General features: G+C 50.6%; 6 protein-coding genes across 6 annotated transcripts; 4 read left to right on the top strand and 2 right to left on the bottom strand.

Moving 5' to 3' along the window:
- Positions 1-504: 504 nt before the first annotated feature.
- On the top strand, positions 505-2,202 carry NCS57_00952400 (Zn(2)-C6 fungal-type domain-containing protein; the record flags this gene model as incomplete). Its single annotated transcript, XM_053059295.1, has 1 exon — positions 505-2,202. One exon carries the CDS (start codon positions 505-507, stop codon positions 2,200-2,202), a length of 1,698 nt encoding a protein of 565 aa, XP_052911366.1.
- A 192-nt stretch (positions 2,203-2,394) lies between these two features.
- Positions 2,395-3,063, bottom strand: NCS57_00952300 (N-acetyltransferase domain-containing protein; the record flags this gene model as incomplete). The annotated part of the gene is made up of 1 exon (XM_053059294.1): positions 2,395-3,063. One exon carries the CDS (start codon positions 3,061-3,063, stop codon positions 2,395-2,397), a length of 669 nt encoding a protein of 222 aa, XP_052911365.1.
- A 621-nt stretch (positions 3,064-3,684) lies between these two features.
- Positions 3,685-4,590, bottom strand: NCS57_00952200 (uncharacterized protein; the record flags this gene model as incomplete). Its single annotated transcript, XM_053059293.1, has 4 exons — positions 3,685-3,768; positions 3,816-3,915; positions 3,965-4,499; positions 4,554-4,590. The coding sequence occupies 4 exons, from the start codon at positions 4,588-4,590 to the stop codon at positions 3,685-3,687; spliced, it is 756 nt and encodes a 251-aa protein (XP_052911364.1).
- Positions 4,591-5,509: 919 nt separating this feature from the next.
- NCS57_00952100 (AB hydrolase-1 domain-containing protein) lies at positions 5,510-6,208 on the top strand (the record flags this gene model as incomplete). Its single annotated transcript, XM_053059292.1, has 1 exon — positions 5,510-6,208. The coding sequence occupies one exon, from the start codon at positions 5,510-5,512 to the stop codon at positions 6,206-6,208; it is 699 nt and encodes a 232-aa protein (XP_052911363.1).
- Positions 6,209-6,905: 697 nt separating this feature from the next.
- Positions 6,906-8,721, top strand: NCS57_00952000 (Zn(2)-C6 fungal-type domain-containing protein; the record flags this gene model as incomplete). Its single annotated transcript, XM_053059291.1, has 6 exons — positions 6,906-7,033; positions 7,100-7,789; positions 7,850-7,946; positions 8,008-8,264; positions 8,311-8,618; positions 8,672-8,721. 6 exons carry the CDS (start codon positions 6,906-6,908, stop codon positions 8,719-8,721), a joined length of 1,530 nt encoding a protein of 509 aa, XP_052911362.1.
- Positions 8,722-9,792: 1,071 nt separating this feature from the next.
- On the top strand, positions 9,793-11,741 carry NCS57_00951900 (GMC-OxRdtase-N domain-containing protein; the record flags this gene model as incomplete). The annotated part of the gene is made up of 4 exons (XM_053059290.1): positions 9,793-9,853; positions 9,902-10,245; positions 10,301-11,097; positions 11,147-11,741. The coding sequence occupies 4 exons, from the start codon at positions 9,793-9,795 to the stop codon at positions 11,739-11,741; spliced, it is 1,797 nt and encodes a 598-aa protein (XP_052911361.1).
- Positions 11,742-14,845: the final 3,104 nt, after the last annotated feature.

Below are 14,845 nucleotides of genomic sequence, written 5' to 3'. Positions count from 1 at the left end.
TCAAGGACGCGAAAGAGAAAGGGAGAAATGAAAATGATCATTAGACTTCAATAGTAAGCAGCTACACAACACTGCATCTTCCAAACGAATCGTTCTAGTGTCGAGGAACACACATGGGATTGCATTATTCTAACGTTCGTGTATGACTAGGGGTAACTTGTTCTAGGGTCAACTGACCTTTAGTTCGAGTAAAAGTACTAGATTTCCTGCCACAGAGGTGATGGGCTGGGTGTGGTCCAGTCCGCGATATTCTTCCTGTTACCTGAATGGCTTCATCGCATGTCTGGAATGTTAAGTCTTGTTAGGATACACATCCTTGGAAAGTGTAAGCACTAACACCTCTTAGCCGACGCATTTAAAGCCGAAGCGGGATGGGACAAGATTGATCCGGACACAAACAAAACGCGGCGTCTGAAATCACGCCGAAACTCTGCCAAGATAGGCGTGCTTTTGTTACCTACCCAACTTGATACATCGACCACCAAAGCATCTTAAGCTCACACCATGAGCCTCAGCCATGGTCAGCAAGGTGCTCCAGAACCATCGTCAAAACGGCGGCGTATAAGAAAGGCATGCATTCCTTGTCGTCAACGAAAACGCAAATGTGATGGCAGCTCACCTTGTGGAATGTGCACCGCCTATGGCTACTCTTGCGAGTACGCCCATGACGACAGTCCTCTGGCTCCATTCGCCTCGCAGCCCCCTGGGAATTCATCAAAGAGTCCCAATTTGAACCCCCCAAGCAACAAAAGCCCCGAAGCTGTGAACTCGACCACTTCGCGACAAGAGAGGACTCCTCCTGCATTTGAAGGTGGCATGCTGGATGAGCGACAACCGCGTTATGTGAATGTCTCCTCAGCGATTGCATTCCCTCACATTCTTGGGCTGCACTTGGAGTCAGAGAAACCTCCAACTCTGCATTCATTTGGCTACAACTTTGGCATTCGACCTGAAGAAAAGTCCATCCCGCATGGGGACCTGGCAGAACTGATATCTGAAGCAGAGTTGGTGGCGTTTTCTGACACCTTCTTTACAGTCTTTGGCGTCATCTTCGATCTCCTAGACCAGAGCACATTCCTCCAGCAGTGCCGGCTCTATTACCAAGGCCAACTCCGCGATGGTGTCTTCGCCGCCGTGGCAGCTGGTGTTGCAGCAATTGGGTCCTTTCTCTCTTTCAACCATGGCCATGATCGCGAGGTTGACATCGTTCACTTTGCTAAGACGGTTCTTGAGGACCCAGCAGCAACACGCAGAGCCTCTGTGCAACTGGTTGTCGGTTGGTCTCTGCGCGCGGCATACCTACGATTCACGACCAGACCCAACAACTCTTGGATAGCTTCATGCACGGCAATGCATCTGGCAGAAGCCGTAGGTCTACATGAAGAAGAGAATATTTCCAAGATTGCGAATATGGCAGGTGCTTCGGCGTCAGGCTTCGACCCGGATAGACTTAGACGCATCTTTTGGTGTTCCTGGTCTTTTCACATTATTACTTGCTACGAGTATGGCCGCTCTGCTGTTAGTTTCCCCAGAGTATCGTGCAGTAGTATCAACCCCATTCCTGGATCATTTGCCTACCAGCACGTACGAATGGCCGAGATCTTGCCATCACCAAACTCGACATTTTGTCTGGCAGATAAGCCTCAAGACTTGGGACAAGAAATGCTAGAGCGCATGAAAGCTCTGAATGAAGCTCCCTTGGGTCACCCGTTCTTGAGTTTAACCAAGGCAGACCTGACGTTCTACCTATATCGACGCATGCGTCAACTAAAAAGCCCCGTCACGGATGAAGTCATTCAACTCATCACTATGGCAGGGAATAATGCTGTCGAGGCAGCATGCCAACAGGTCCAAAAAGGACATCTCTTCTTCAACGCTCTGGGGAGCGTGTTTCAGTATGCATGTGTTCTCCTGGCCCTCGATAACCCCCTGGCATCTTCTAATCTGGATGGCGCATTCGAGGGCCTTGAGACCATAGTCAGTATTGTGGACACAAGATTGACACGGGAAGCTCTAAATACGGCACGACACCTTTTGAAAGCCAGCATTCAGAAGAAAAAGCAGCAAGCTTCGACTCTAGAGGCCGTCGAGGCCAGGTTCACAGACACAGAGATGCCACCTGGGTTATTAGACATGACCCTGGACTGGGACCAGATCTTGAACGAACCGTACATGTCTTTTTTCGATCCACCGGAGGTATGAACGTGTATCAAATCGCCATATCCGACGATAACACAGGCAGGAAAGCTAGGCCTAGAACCCATTGCATGGAATAAATCAATACTGATAAAACCCCTTTGCTCTGTCATCGAGACCTCAGAGATCTCCGGTATCATTTAATTTCAGAGGTACCCCTTTAATTCTTTCAGTGCGGATGTATTGTTCCCTGTTCCCCTAGGTACGAGAAATCCGAAGTGTCATAATTAAGCCAGCGCGAGTAGAGTACTTGGGGTCCGCAGTGTCCTCAGGAAGTAAGTGCCCATCCCCGTTAGCCACGAGTGCCTCTGCAAGCGTGCACTTTCCAACCGTTTCAAACCCGAGCTTCTCGTAGAGGTGCACCGTCACAGTGTTTTGGGGCTTAACCATCAGCCTGACAAGGATATTTGGTGATTGTCGTGTGTGTTGAAGATAGCTCAATGCCTCCTGACAAAGCTTTTGGCCCAAACCCTTGCCGCGGTGCTCACTCAAAGTGAAGAGACTCAGCATCTGCCAGCGCTCTTCCCCTTCATCCAAGCCTGGGGCGGGTTGCCCAGAGGCTTCTGGGAGAGTATAATCCGCCCGACTGACAGGTCCCCGGATAGTAAGCTGGCCAACCCACTCCACAGAGGGAGCAGAGTCGGCTCCGTGAGTCGTGGCAGCACAGACAAAGTTTTCTCGGTCCCCCTCAAGGAGCCGCTTGATCCAATCATCCTCAGTGAAAGCAGACTCAATCTCGTAGGTGGACGAGAATGACTCAGGGGACGTCTGAAGTGCTTTGAGACGCAGATCGCGGTACAGCCTTGCTGATTCCTCGATTGAAGTCGTCTTTGAGACATGAAAGAAGGTGTAGTCGACTGCCGCCATGGTGAAGACAATGCTTGGTCAAGATGCGTTCAAGGTCTAATCGGCGGCGATGAGGGGCTTAAGGGGAGTTCACTGAGGACAAAGAATAACAGGAACCGTAAAGTTGTTGGTGTCTGGGGCCTACGGGTCAAGACGGGTAACTTATATGTTTTTCATCCCTAGCGATTATTAATCTCGCGGCGGTGGTGCCATTTGCAAAAACCCACACTTTGTCATGCACTCCGGCTTATCTCGTATACCATTGCAGACTGGTCTAGAATGAAAGTAAGCCATAATAGTTTCTTGCATGGTTTATATGCGAGGCTCAGCAAAAATAGCGGTGAGATACGCCGCTGTTATACCGCTGTTGGTCAGTAAGACGGTCCCATAGAGCCGCCACAGCAACAAGGAACACGGTTAGCACGGAATCGGCCTCGTGACACGATACAGCAGAGTAACCCCAGCTCTACCTCGGTCGTCTCTAGTCACAATTACGAAGTGGAGTCACTAAAAAGGGCCAAACCACGCAACCCCTACCCCAGCCTAACAAAGCCGGCATTTAAAGGAATACAAGGGCCGGATTCAAGTCTTACGAGTTCTCAATTCAGCTTCACCAGCGAGGGGACTAAGCTAAAAGATTATCTACCACGGGATATCCTTGCCTTCGAAAGTGATAAAGCGACCCGACGTCTCTGCCTTGGTGGACTTCTCAACCTTGGATGATACCTATTAGCTTGGATGACGTCGGTATTGGTAATTGACTCAAGTCTCACCTGCTCGAAGATCCCAGCTGCACTCTGCTCCTGTGTGGTGGGAGCCTCCTTCATACCCAGGGTCTCTGCAATTGCGTTTCCAAGGCTGGTTTTGACCCATCTGCGAGACTGATTAGCACGGCACCGATTTCACCACTGTGCTCACTGACCCTGGGTGAATGGGAAACGCAGTCAACTTTGGCTCCTCATGGTGAAGCTTTCCGACGAAAAAGTTGACAGCCGCCTTGGACATGCCGTAAGCTACATCCTGGATCTTCCTCTCACCCTGGAGTCCAATGCTTCCAAGCTCGGTGGACAAGACGATGAATTTCGGGTTTGCTGAAGCCAGGAGCAAAGATCGTGTCGCGAGGTACAAGGTAAAGGGGCCAACAGAGTTGATCTTAAAATGGTCTTCGACCTCGGCAATGTCGGTTTGGGCCACAAGGCTCCAGTCTTTGCCAATCCCTGCGTTGGCGATGATCGTGTCTAACTGAGTGATACCATGCTCATTCCGCAGAACCGCTACTGCGTCCTTCGGGTCTTCCAGGAAAGCACTGTCAATCTTGACTACAATGAGACGAGACCCAGATGCAACTGGCAGACTGCGAAGGTCATCGACAGAAGGATGGGCAAGATTACGCACAGCCGCAATGGCAGTGGTTTGCGGAAGGTTGAGATAGAGCTTCAATAGGTCTCTACCAATGCCTGGTTGTTTGGAACAGGTTAGAATATAACAAACGACTGAAGGTCCTTATGTACCTCGGTTCGCTCCAGTGATCAACACGGTGTAAGCCATTGTTGTGTTTTGGTCTCTTGTTTGGTGGGAAATGTCAAAGAATGATTGTAAAGAGTCGAGTTCGTTGTGTTTGAAGAGAGGCGAGTTGGAGTCGAAACTCCAGATCTTTATACTTCACATGCCTGGTAGCACGTAGGTCATGAGAAGCCTACCAGCCAAAACAGGCTGGACTTGATGGGGATGATGACAAAAGAGGCAAAACTTCAACAGTCAGTGGCCTTGAGTCTGTACGGCCAGGTGCAGGTCGCAGTCTTCCAATTGCACCCCTGCAAACTGCCACTATCTCATCTCATTCGAGTTGAACTAATATGATCCCGTACTAATTTCAGGTTTTACTGGGACACGATGCATCTTTTCAAGCCACAAAACGATTCTTCCTGACATTCCGATAATCAAGCTCCGTTGGGCATGCAACCCTCACTCGGTTCGTGTCTCATGCCATGCTCTATCGTGCTTACCTCCCAACTGGAGTCGACATTTTCATTTTGATTCAATGTCGTGATTGACATCTTGCATCCACTAGCGGCGGGAAACGACAGGGGAGTCAAGCGGACGAGGGCGGGCTTGTCGGGATAGACGGGATAGACGGGCATGAGCGGAATAAGCGGGACAAGGCCGCTCGTCCCACCGCCAGATCGGAGCTTCTTCCGGCTTAAAGACAGCCACCGTCAGCACCAGAGGAGGACGCCTACACGCTAATGTAAGAAATCCCTGAAAACACCATGTTTGCCATCTCAGGGTATCATCTAGAAATCTCATTATGCGAAGTAAAGGCCTCAAAGATGACCGAGCAAGGTCGATCTCACGTTAGGTGAAGAGATGAAGTCAAGTATAAAGAAGGCTTTCGCAACTATATTCAAGTCACCTCATCACAGCCCATCCCAACTCAGAAATAACAAGAAGAGCCATCATATTCAGAATGTCGACTCAGGAATCCGCCAAAACACTCTATTTGGTGGCCGAGGGCACCAAGTACGCATACCGAATCATCGGCAATGCGAGCGGGGGCTCTCCACCTCTCCTAATGCTCAACCACGTTCGATCAACCATTGACACTTGGGACCCTCAAGTTATCAACAACCTCACCGCAAGCGGTCGTCAGCTCATCACCTACGACTATGCCGGGCTTGGTCATAGTGGCGGCAACATTGCGCCCAGCATTCGGGCTTTTGCCATCAACTTGCTCGCTTTCCTCAATGTCCTCCTGCCGACTCTTCACGCTAAAGAGGTCGATGTACTTGGCTTCTCCATGGGCGGCTACATTGCTCAGCAGCTTACTCTCGACGCCCCTGACATCGTGCGCAAGCTGGTTCTCGCAGGTACTGGTCCTAGCCTTGGTCCTAATCTGGAACGCCCCATGAACGAGGTTCAATCCACTGTCTTCAACCCAACCCCTGGTCCACCTACCATCGAAGCCTTCTTTCCCTCGTTCACTACCGGCGAAGAGGGCCTCGCATGGTTCAACCGGAGCACCCAGTCACGAGCCGGCGTTGCTGGCAAGAATGGCGAGCCCGAAATTGCTCAGTTCACCACCGGGGACGACCTTGTCAAGCTCACTCAGGCATACCTGACTTGGGATGCCGATCCCGTCCCTTACGCCCTCCTCCAGACCATCTAGAAGGATGCCCTCGTCACCAACGGCGACAACGACCTAATCGTCCCAACGCAAAACTCGTACATCCTAGCTCGACAGCTGCCCCGCGCCAACTTTGTCATGTTCCCTAGCAGTGGTCATGGTCATCTTTTCCAGTATGCGAGCTACTTCACCAAGCTCGTCGGAGAGTTCTTGGATGGCAAGCTACCTACTGCGCCTTTCTCCGCCGGAAAAGCTCCAGCTTTCCAGAAGTATGGTTCCTACAACCAGTAGGCAATGGCAGAAACACGGAATGAGGTGCATTTGGTCTGTCTGTACGGTGTTTCCTCTTAGTCCTCGAGTTATGTAACTCGGTCAATATTACCTTTCTTCTCATGTATTCTACCTGAGATCTATTTAGAGAAAAAAAAACACATATTTTTGTCGCTTGTAGAATCACTTTAGAGCCTGTGTTTGAAGATGAAATGACAGCTTATATAATTCCTATCAGCCATCAACTGCACGATCATAGATCGAAAACTACGATACCTACTTACAGGTGCAATCTCCCATCTTCGTGTTGGATATAGCCCGCTATTCAGAGGTGAGAGTATCTTGATTGTGATTCGTCTTTTTCCCAGATGAGTCATCAAACCAGTGATAAACGCCCAAATATCGCGTAAACAAACCCCGCCCTCGCTTCAAACAGCGCATGGCACTTGATGCTCATCCATGATTCGCCATGAGTACTGAAAGCGGGAGTGAACGAACTGAACCGCCCCAAACGCGGTTTCGACCCTCTTGCCTTCAATGCCAGCGGTTGAAGAAGAAGTGTGATCGGCAAAAGCCGCAGTGCTCTCTATGCTTGCGGTATGAAGTGACCCCTGCGCGTATGCATACTTGAGCCATTTAGTAGTTTTCTAACCAAAGGTACAGACACGGTCGAATATGCTTGTATGGCTCAAGGAACGGTTCCACTGGGGATGCAGAGTCTGGTGTCTTGGGCTTCCCTGACCAGTCAATTGACAGCCATCAAGCGCCAGAACAACCATTTCCAGCTGTTTTCTTTCTCGACTCTGCTCTCTTCAAACGGTCTGTGAGCAAGCTACCAGACCAGAGTTTTTCTCTAAATCCTGACCTGCTTTCTTTTGTCGGCAATGTTGCCGAGGACAAAGCATTCGTCTCCTCATACTTCACCTACATTCATCCGTGGATACCATTCATGTCAAAAAAGCTATTCATGGAGAGAGTCTTAAACCCTCTCAGTCCAGCAAAGCCCGAAAAGACGCTTCTTGTAGCAGCTGTTAAACTGCTGGCCAGCCCACCTAGCGGCCAAGAAGCACAAACAGCTGCATACCTATCCATCAAGGCAGCCTTGCTTCGGGCCGACAGGTCCGGTGTTCTCAACTTCAAAATCTTCCAAGTCATGATTCTGGTGGCCATCTACGAGATTGGCCATGCCATTTATCCTGCGGCATATTTGATGACGGGGAACTGTAGTCGATATGGCAGTGCTCTAGGACTCAGCAAGACTGTGGAGAGTTTCGATGCTTTCGAGGAGAACCAGAGTCTTATGGAAGCTGAAGAAAAACGAAGGAGCTGGTGGGCTGCTGTGATTCTCGACCGGTGAGTGTTTCTTCCACCATAAAGGGAACAAATTTGACCCATCTCTGGATGATGTTGTAGTTTTATCAGTCTTGGGTGCGCGGAACGTGCTTGTTTGTTTCCAGACCCAAGCAGCGGCAGCATCCTCCCTATGGATGACGCTCTTTGGGAACAAGGCGTAAGCTCATTGTCTCAATGGGTCTTCCCGGCATTAATACCTGGTGACTAACATGCAACAGGGTCACGTTGAACGTCCGATGCATCGTCTTTCTTCACCACCCACTGAAACGATGGGCCGTTATGGCCTTACCGCGCAAGCAGCAGTTCTACTGGGAAGAGTTTTCCAAAACATTCATGATACCTCGGCAATGGAAGGATTCCAGGAAAACGAAGCAAGGATATTGGATAGTACCTTGGTTGCACTGACAAACGTGTCGTTTCAAGAGGGTCGATTCCGGGGCATAGGCGTTTGCAGCCCAACCACAATCTGCTTCAGGTCAGGACTGCGGAACCTTTCGCGACCTTCTACTAAGAGCTTATAGCGCGAGACTTCTCCTCCACGACGAATCGCGGTACCCAAGCACCAGGCGTCGAGCAATATCCGACCCTTTGACCCGTATCAACATCGAAGCTGACATTGCAGCGCACATGCTGCGCTTGGCGGACAGTGTCAGTGGAACGAGACGCTGTGGTATTGAAGAAATATCTCCATTCTGTTTAGAGCCCATGTATCGCTCCGGCATTGTGTATGCCCGGAGGTACAGCGAGACCGGGCAACAAGAGGACCAGCAAGCGTTTGAAACGATCAAACAAGGACTTAGAGCGATGGCTGGTCGATGGAAGGCGGCAGGCAAGTTATAAACTCGATTACTACTTACGCTTATTGCTAATTGAGGCCATTAGATGCTTACGTTGGTCTGCTCGAGGCTCGAGAGCTGACGGGTATTTTGTGAATCAATCAATGAGGCCGATCACCAAAGAGCCGACTGTCACCCCGATGGCGTTTAGGAAGATATGTATTTCGTTAAAGAAACACTCATAAACTCGGGGCTTGGCAATGTTATTTCTCCATTCTCTGGTTCGTTCACTGGATGAAGACGATGGATGGTGTTTTTATGTTCAACCCGAGTGCAAGACTTATGGCCGTAACCGTGCTACTTGAAAATTTTCTCTCACTACATCAGCGTCCAGGCACATTATCTATGTGCGTTCTCATCGCCGGAGCATTCTCAGTCTATTCAAATCCTTGTGATCTGCTTACTACTCTGCGAACATCACTGCCTCATGCTTTCGTAGCTCTAGGGTGAGCGAGAGCTGGCGAGCGAATTGCAGGCGCATTAACGTGACGACCAATTCAAGGAGAGCATGGCTTCTTCTTTCTTTTACAGGTTATTGCTTATTGCCTTGAACCCTCCAGAATAAGGACTTACCATTGACAAGAGATGCTTCGTGATGTGAATTCACCCAGCTTTTCATGGGTAACACTCGAGAGACTGGCTAAGCTCGGAATTCCGAGAGCCTGGTGGCAATTGATTGGCCGTGGTTTGTCGTAAAACCAATGTCGGACTCTCCACTTCCTTGCGGAAGCTAGCGGGATCATCTTGAAGCCTGGTTGGCTCATGCCTGAATCCTCTCCGCACTCAGGGGTGACAGAAGCAATGATCTGCGCTGACAGGGCTGAATGATTCGGTAATCTCTCTTAGGTCGGAATCCTTGCTGACCGTGTAGCAACTCGAACACGATGGCGCCTGGTGGCTGAACCAACTCGCGTCACAACTGGACACGAAAGGGGCGCCAAAGCTGACTTGTTGCGCCACGCTCAGGTTCGTTGAGATGCCGGTTAGCCTAGCAAAATTGGGATTGGCCTCTTGCAGTGTATGTTGGGAGCAGCCGCTTGCTAGCCTACCCAGGACTGGAGTACAAGACATCAAGGCCAGCGTACATGCCAGGGTCAGCACTCTTCTCTTTTCTTTCTTCCCTTCCGCCCACGTTGTTTGTTGAGCCTCAAAAAGTTCCAGCATACCATGGGGTTGTACACCGAGATCCCAAAGGAGACCCAAGAGGTCGACATCGTTGTTGCCGGAGGTAAGTGACACCATGGCTCAACTGAGACAACCGCTCAACTTGGAACAGGCGGAACGGCAGGATGCATCGTTGCGGCCAGACTGGCCGAGGCTGACCCCAACTTGTCCATTCTGGTCATTGAGGGAGGCCAAAACAACCACAATGTGCCCCAGGTCGTCTACCCGGCCCTCTACCTGTCGCACCTCAAGCCAACCAGCAAGGCAACCCTCTTCTACAAGAGCACAAAGGCTGACCAACTTGCCGGTCGCGAGGTTGTCGTGGCTTCCGGTGGGACTTTGGGCGGAGGCTCGTCAATCAACTTTCTCATGTACACCCGGGCTCAGAGATCCGATTTTGACTCTTGGGGGGCCAAGGGTTGGTCAGCAGAAGAGCTCCGGCCTTATCTCAACAAGGTGACCAACAAGTGCTCGTGACAGGCATTACTAGAGACTGATCTCTTCTTGATAGTTCGAAACGTATCATGGCAGCGGTGAGAGTCGTCACCACGGCCATGACGGGCCTATCCACGTGTCGGACGGTCCTTTCCCTGCCCCCAAGTCCGCAGAAGACTTCATTGGCGCTGCCACGAAGCTTGGCTGGCCGAAAGTCAATGACTTGCAAACGTTGGATGCCAACAATGGCATAAGCCCTTGGCTACGGTACATGTCTCCTGATGGCAAGCGTCAAGACACGGCCCACAGGTACATTCATCCTAAACTAGAGGACGGAAAACACCCCAACCTCCACGTTCTTGTCGAGTCCAAAGTCGTCCGGGTCTTGATCGATGATCAGAAGCGAGCCGTTGGGGTCGAGTATATGTCCACTCAGACTCCAAACGCAAAACTCACCGTCAAGGCGCGTCGGTTGGTAGTCGTGTCTTGCGGTGCCCTCGGAACGCCCTTGGTTCTGGAGAGATCTGGTCTTGGTGACCCCGAGGTGCTCAACTGTGCGGGCGTGCCACTTGTGATGGACTTGCCAGGCGTTGGCCGCGAGTACCAGGACCACAATGCAACCATCCACCCGTACAGGACGAACCTTGAGCCGCATGAGACGCTGGACGGAATTCTCAGTGGCCGAGCCGATGTTCCTAGCCTCATTGCGAAGAAGGATAAAATCCTGGGTTGGAACGGCATCGATGTTGCATCCAAGCTTCGGCCAAGTGAGGCGGATGTTGATGCTCTTGGCCCGGAATTTCGCGCTACTTGGGACCGAGACTTTAAGAACAACCTTGATAGGCCTCTGATGCTTACGGGTCTACTGTCATAGTAGGGCTTATCAGATTCTTCTTTGCTTTGACTACGCTAACATGCACAGCTTTCTCGGAGATCATTCAGCCATTCCTGAAGGGCAGTATGCAACAGTACTCAACATCACGGCCTACCCGTATTCACGTGGACATATACACATCACTGGGCCCAGCCTCGACGACCCGTTGGACTTCAACGTTGGCTTCTTTACTGATGCCGATGATATCGACCTGAAGAAGCAGCTCTGGGCATACAAGAAGCAGCGTGAAATTATGCGACGCACAGCCATGTACCGTGGCGAGCTGGCTATGGGACACCCCCCCTTCCCTGAAGGGTCTGCAGCGGCGTGCATCGAAACGGATGCTCCCCTCAAAGACGTCCAAGACATCAGGTACTCAGCGGAAGACGACAAGGTTATCGAGGACTGGCTCCGCTTCAAGGTGGCCAGCCCCTGGCATTCTCTGGGCACGGCAAAGATGGGTCCTCGCGAGAGTTTCGGCGTTGTCAACGAACAGTTAAGTGTCCATGGCATTAAGGGACTCAAGATTGCCGATATGAGCGTCTCGCCAAAGAACATGGGCGCCAACACGGAGAATGCTGCTTTGGTGATTGGTGAGAAGGCAGCGGATATTATCATCAGCGAGTTGGGACTCAAGCCGTGAGAGATTTATGTAGCGTATCATTGCTCGACTTGTATTAGAAGGCTTGCCTGGCCAGATAATAAATTCTGCCACTTTTGGCACCGGAATTAACATATGGTCTCTCTCCGGGTTCGACAGGGTCATTGAAGTGGTTGTGAGAAGTGATGCTGAGAGTTACCGACCCTTATCTTATTGACTTGACAGCCAACGAAGGTATTTTTATTTTGGAGTAATACACCATTCGAACTTATATCACCAAAGTATTTGAGGCAATTCCTGTCTAGTTAACGCCTCTTCTGGCCCAAATTCCACGGCCTCCTCCAAAGACACCAAACAGCGCTACCTGCCCTCACTCGCAACAAATGCCGCTCACCCCTGACGCGTTTCCAAGCAGTCACCAAGACCTCCATATCTTGACAATGGCCGCGCTCACAAGACTACCACCCGAAGTACTCTGGCAGGTAAAGCAGTAAGATTACCAGAATTCTTTCAGACTCATTGCTAAGCCTCGACGCAGATTTTCCTGTATGCCCACGACCCGTGGATACGACACCGGCCTTTTGAAGAATATGATTCATATGAAGCTCCCTTGCGTCGTTATGAGCTGAAAGCGCCCAGACTCCGCAAGAGTATGTGTTCCCTACGCTTGGTCAACCGTGCCCTTGGCGATGCCGTGACGCCGTTGCTGTTTCGGCACGTTATCATCAGCGTCGACAGCGGAATAGACCGTTTTCTAGCTCTGTCAAAGAGTCCACTGCGTCCCCAGGATCCCTTATGGAGATAACTGGGAGAAGGATATTGCCGAATTTTTTTGAATCCATGGCAACGGCTGTGCACAAATCCCAGCTCGACAAGTTGGACGAATTTCATACCTGGCTCCCTCTTCCATTCGATTTCGGCTAATTCCTGGACGATAAAGACGACACTGTCTGCTCAGCAGAGTCCCTTTTCGAACGACTTGCTTATCTTGACCTCAATTTCCAAGGGTCTACTGATGAACGCGAAGGTCTGGAATTCCGCTCGCATCAGCCCAATAAAGAGAACGCCAAATACGCCCGTCGACTCCTATTATTAGCCCCAAACGTACACACTTTGTGGGTTGAGGGAGAAGATTTGTTGCTGGATCGTTCAGCATTCTCTCCTTCCCCCGTCTACAATCATTAGACCTACAAAACCTTTCCATCAGCGCAACCGCTCTCACGGAAATTGTTAGACAATGCAACGAAACCCTTTAGAAGGTCGTCATGAGAGGCGTCTATCTTGAGTCTGGGACCTGGGAGGAGATTCTGTTGGCAATCAGTGAACTTCCACTTGTTGACTCTTTTTTTTTTATCGAGACATGCAGTTACTCCTTCGAATCAGAAGCCGCCCACCATCGCCCGTCAGTCCTGGACCACTCTGAATATGGATCTTCTTATGACCCTACGTATGGCTTCCTTATGGAGACTAATAGAAGCAGTGATATAGATGCGTTGGGAGATGTCTTGGTACGACTGCACAAGAACAAATGCCGTCTTCACGGCGACAGCTATGGCGAAGCCGCCGATTTAGAAGTAGAGGCCCAAATGGGGACATCGAACTAAGGGCAAGACTGTTGAAAGCATGTGTGAGAAAAAGGTTTTGCATCGAGGAATCTGAATCCGAGGAGTCGGAGGGCGAGTCGGAGGACGAGCTAGTTGCCTTTGACTGAATCAATTATACCCTGCTCAGCCTTCTGGGATACATGAGCGTGCAATTTAGGATCTTTGTCTTGGGACAGGGATATCCCAATTCATGTTTAACGGCATTTTGGGTAGCTTATAGTAGGCAGGAGAACTTTCTCGGGCAGCAAGCACCCCATATATGTGGGAGACATGCCACGCTTATTTACTAAGTTAGTAAGTTGCAGGTCGTGAGGCGAGCCTGTTATTGCTGGTGGAAAAACTTTAGCCATCAGATGCCGGAGGACCAGACTCTTCCATCCTTGCTGAAACCATTCACTCAAGCACTTTCACGAAGCCAGCGCATATTACCACACTGGGCAATACTGATATAAAACCTGCCGAAAATATTGTTGAAAAAAGTGGTTGAAACTCTGACTTAAACTCCCACAGACAGATGTGCTGTTGAAGCTCATATGCACTGCCTATGTCTCTCTGGCTTTCTCAGGGTATTGTTGACCTTCCTTCTCCATTCGCTTCTACGCACCCCATCCCATCAAAACCCTCCGATAGGGTGCCACGAGCCTTGCAATCTCTCCGGAAACTTGGCCTCCACGATCATTTCATAAGAGCCATTAGAGATATCCAACTCAACCTCTACAGACATGGTCGCCTTGTTAAACCCGTCTGCCGATAAGAACCGCACAGGTTTCACGACAGCCTCCCCATAGTCGTTGACTTCGCGCATGCGAAAGCTCGATTCACTCAACTGACCGATGAGCACAGAAGCGCCGTCTGAGTCGCGTGATAAGCGACAGCGTAGGGTACACTGAGTGCGGCCTCCATGCATCTTCGGGAGAAGGTCGCTCGACAGATAGAAAAGAGACGCGACGAGGCATTGAGCGACGATGGTGATGTGGTCCCTGGTCGTAAGTTGGCGGCCTTGGACATAGTCTGAATCTAGACTGATCTCGCCTCTCTAGAATATTATTTCACTCTCCATGCGGAGATTTTCAAGTTGGTCAATGTCGTCGAGGGCTGCTGGTTTCTCGTAAAGACCGACGTTGAGACGGTGGCAATTCCGTTCCAAGCCCCCGCAAAGAGGTCCGCTGAAGTCAGCCCACTCTCGATTGCAATCCAGAGTTGTGTCCACTGGAGATTCGCGGAGGCCTCCATCAAACGCCCGCTGGGAATTTTGTCTAGCCTCACGAGCCTCGGATATTACATTTCGAGAGACCGACTTGTCCGTGCCATGGAAGCCTTCGCAGTCTGAAAAAATGAGCCAAGGCATGTAGCTATAGAAATAACGGGTATCTTACCAACAAAGAAGCGAGGAACTTCGCTTGACTGGGTCTGGGGGTCGGCGAAGAGGTGCACGTCACTGCTTGTCGATTGAAAATCATCTCCTGCTGCTCCTTGAGCGGGAACCTCGTGGTCCTGACCAGGAGCCAGCGATTCGATAATGGCACGGATCAGAGTACTCTT

The sequence above is a fragment of the Fusarium keratoplasticum genome, chromosome 7, assembly GCF_025433545.1.
Source record: "Fusarium keratoplasticum isolate Fu6.1 chromosome 7, whole genome shotgun sequence".
In the NCBI taxonomy this organism is placed as follows: Eukaryota; Fungi; Ascomycota; class Sordariomycetes; order Hypocreales; family Nectriaceae; genus Fusarium; species Fusarium keratoplasticum.
This window is presented reverse-complemented; position numbering and strand designations above follow the sequence as displayed.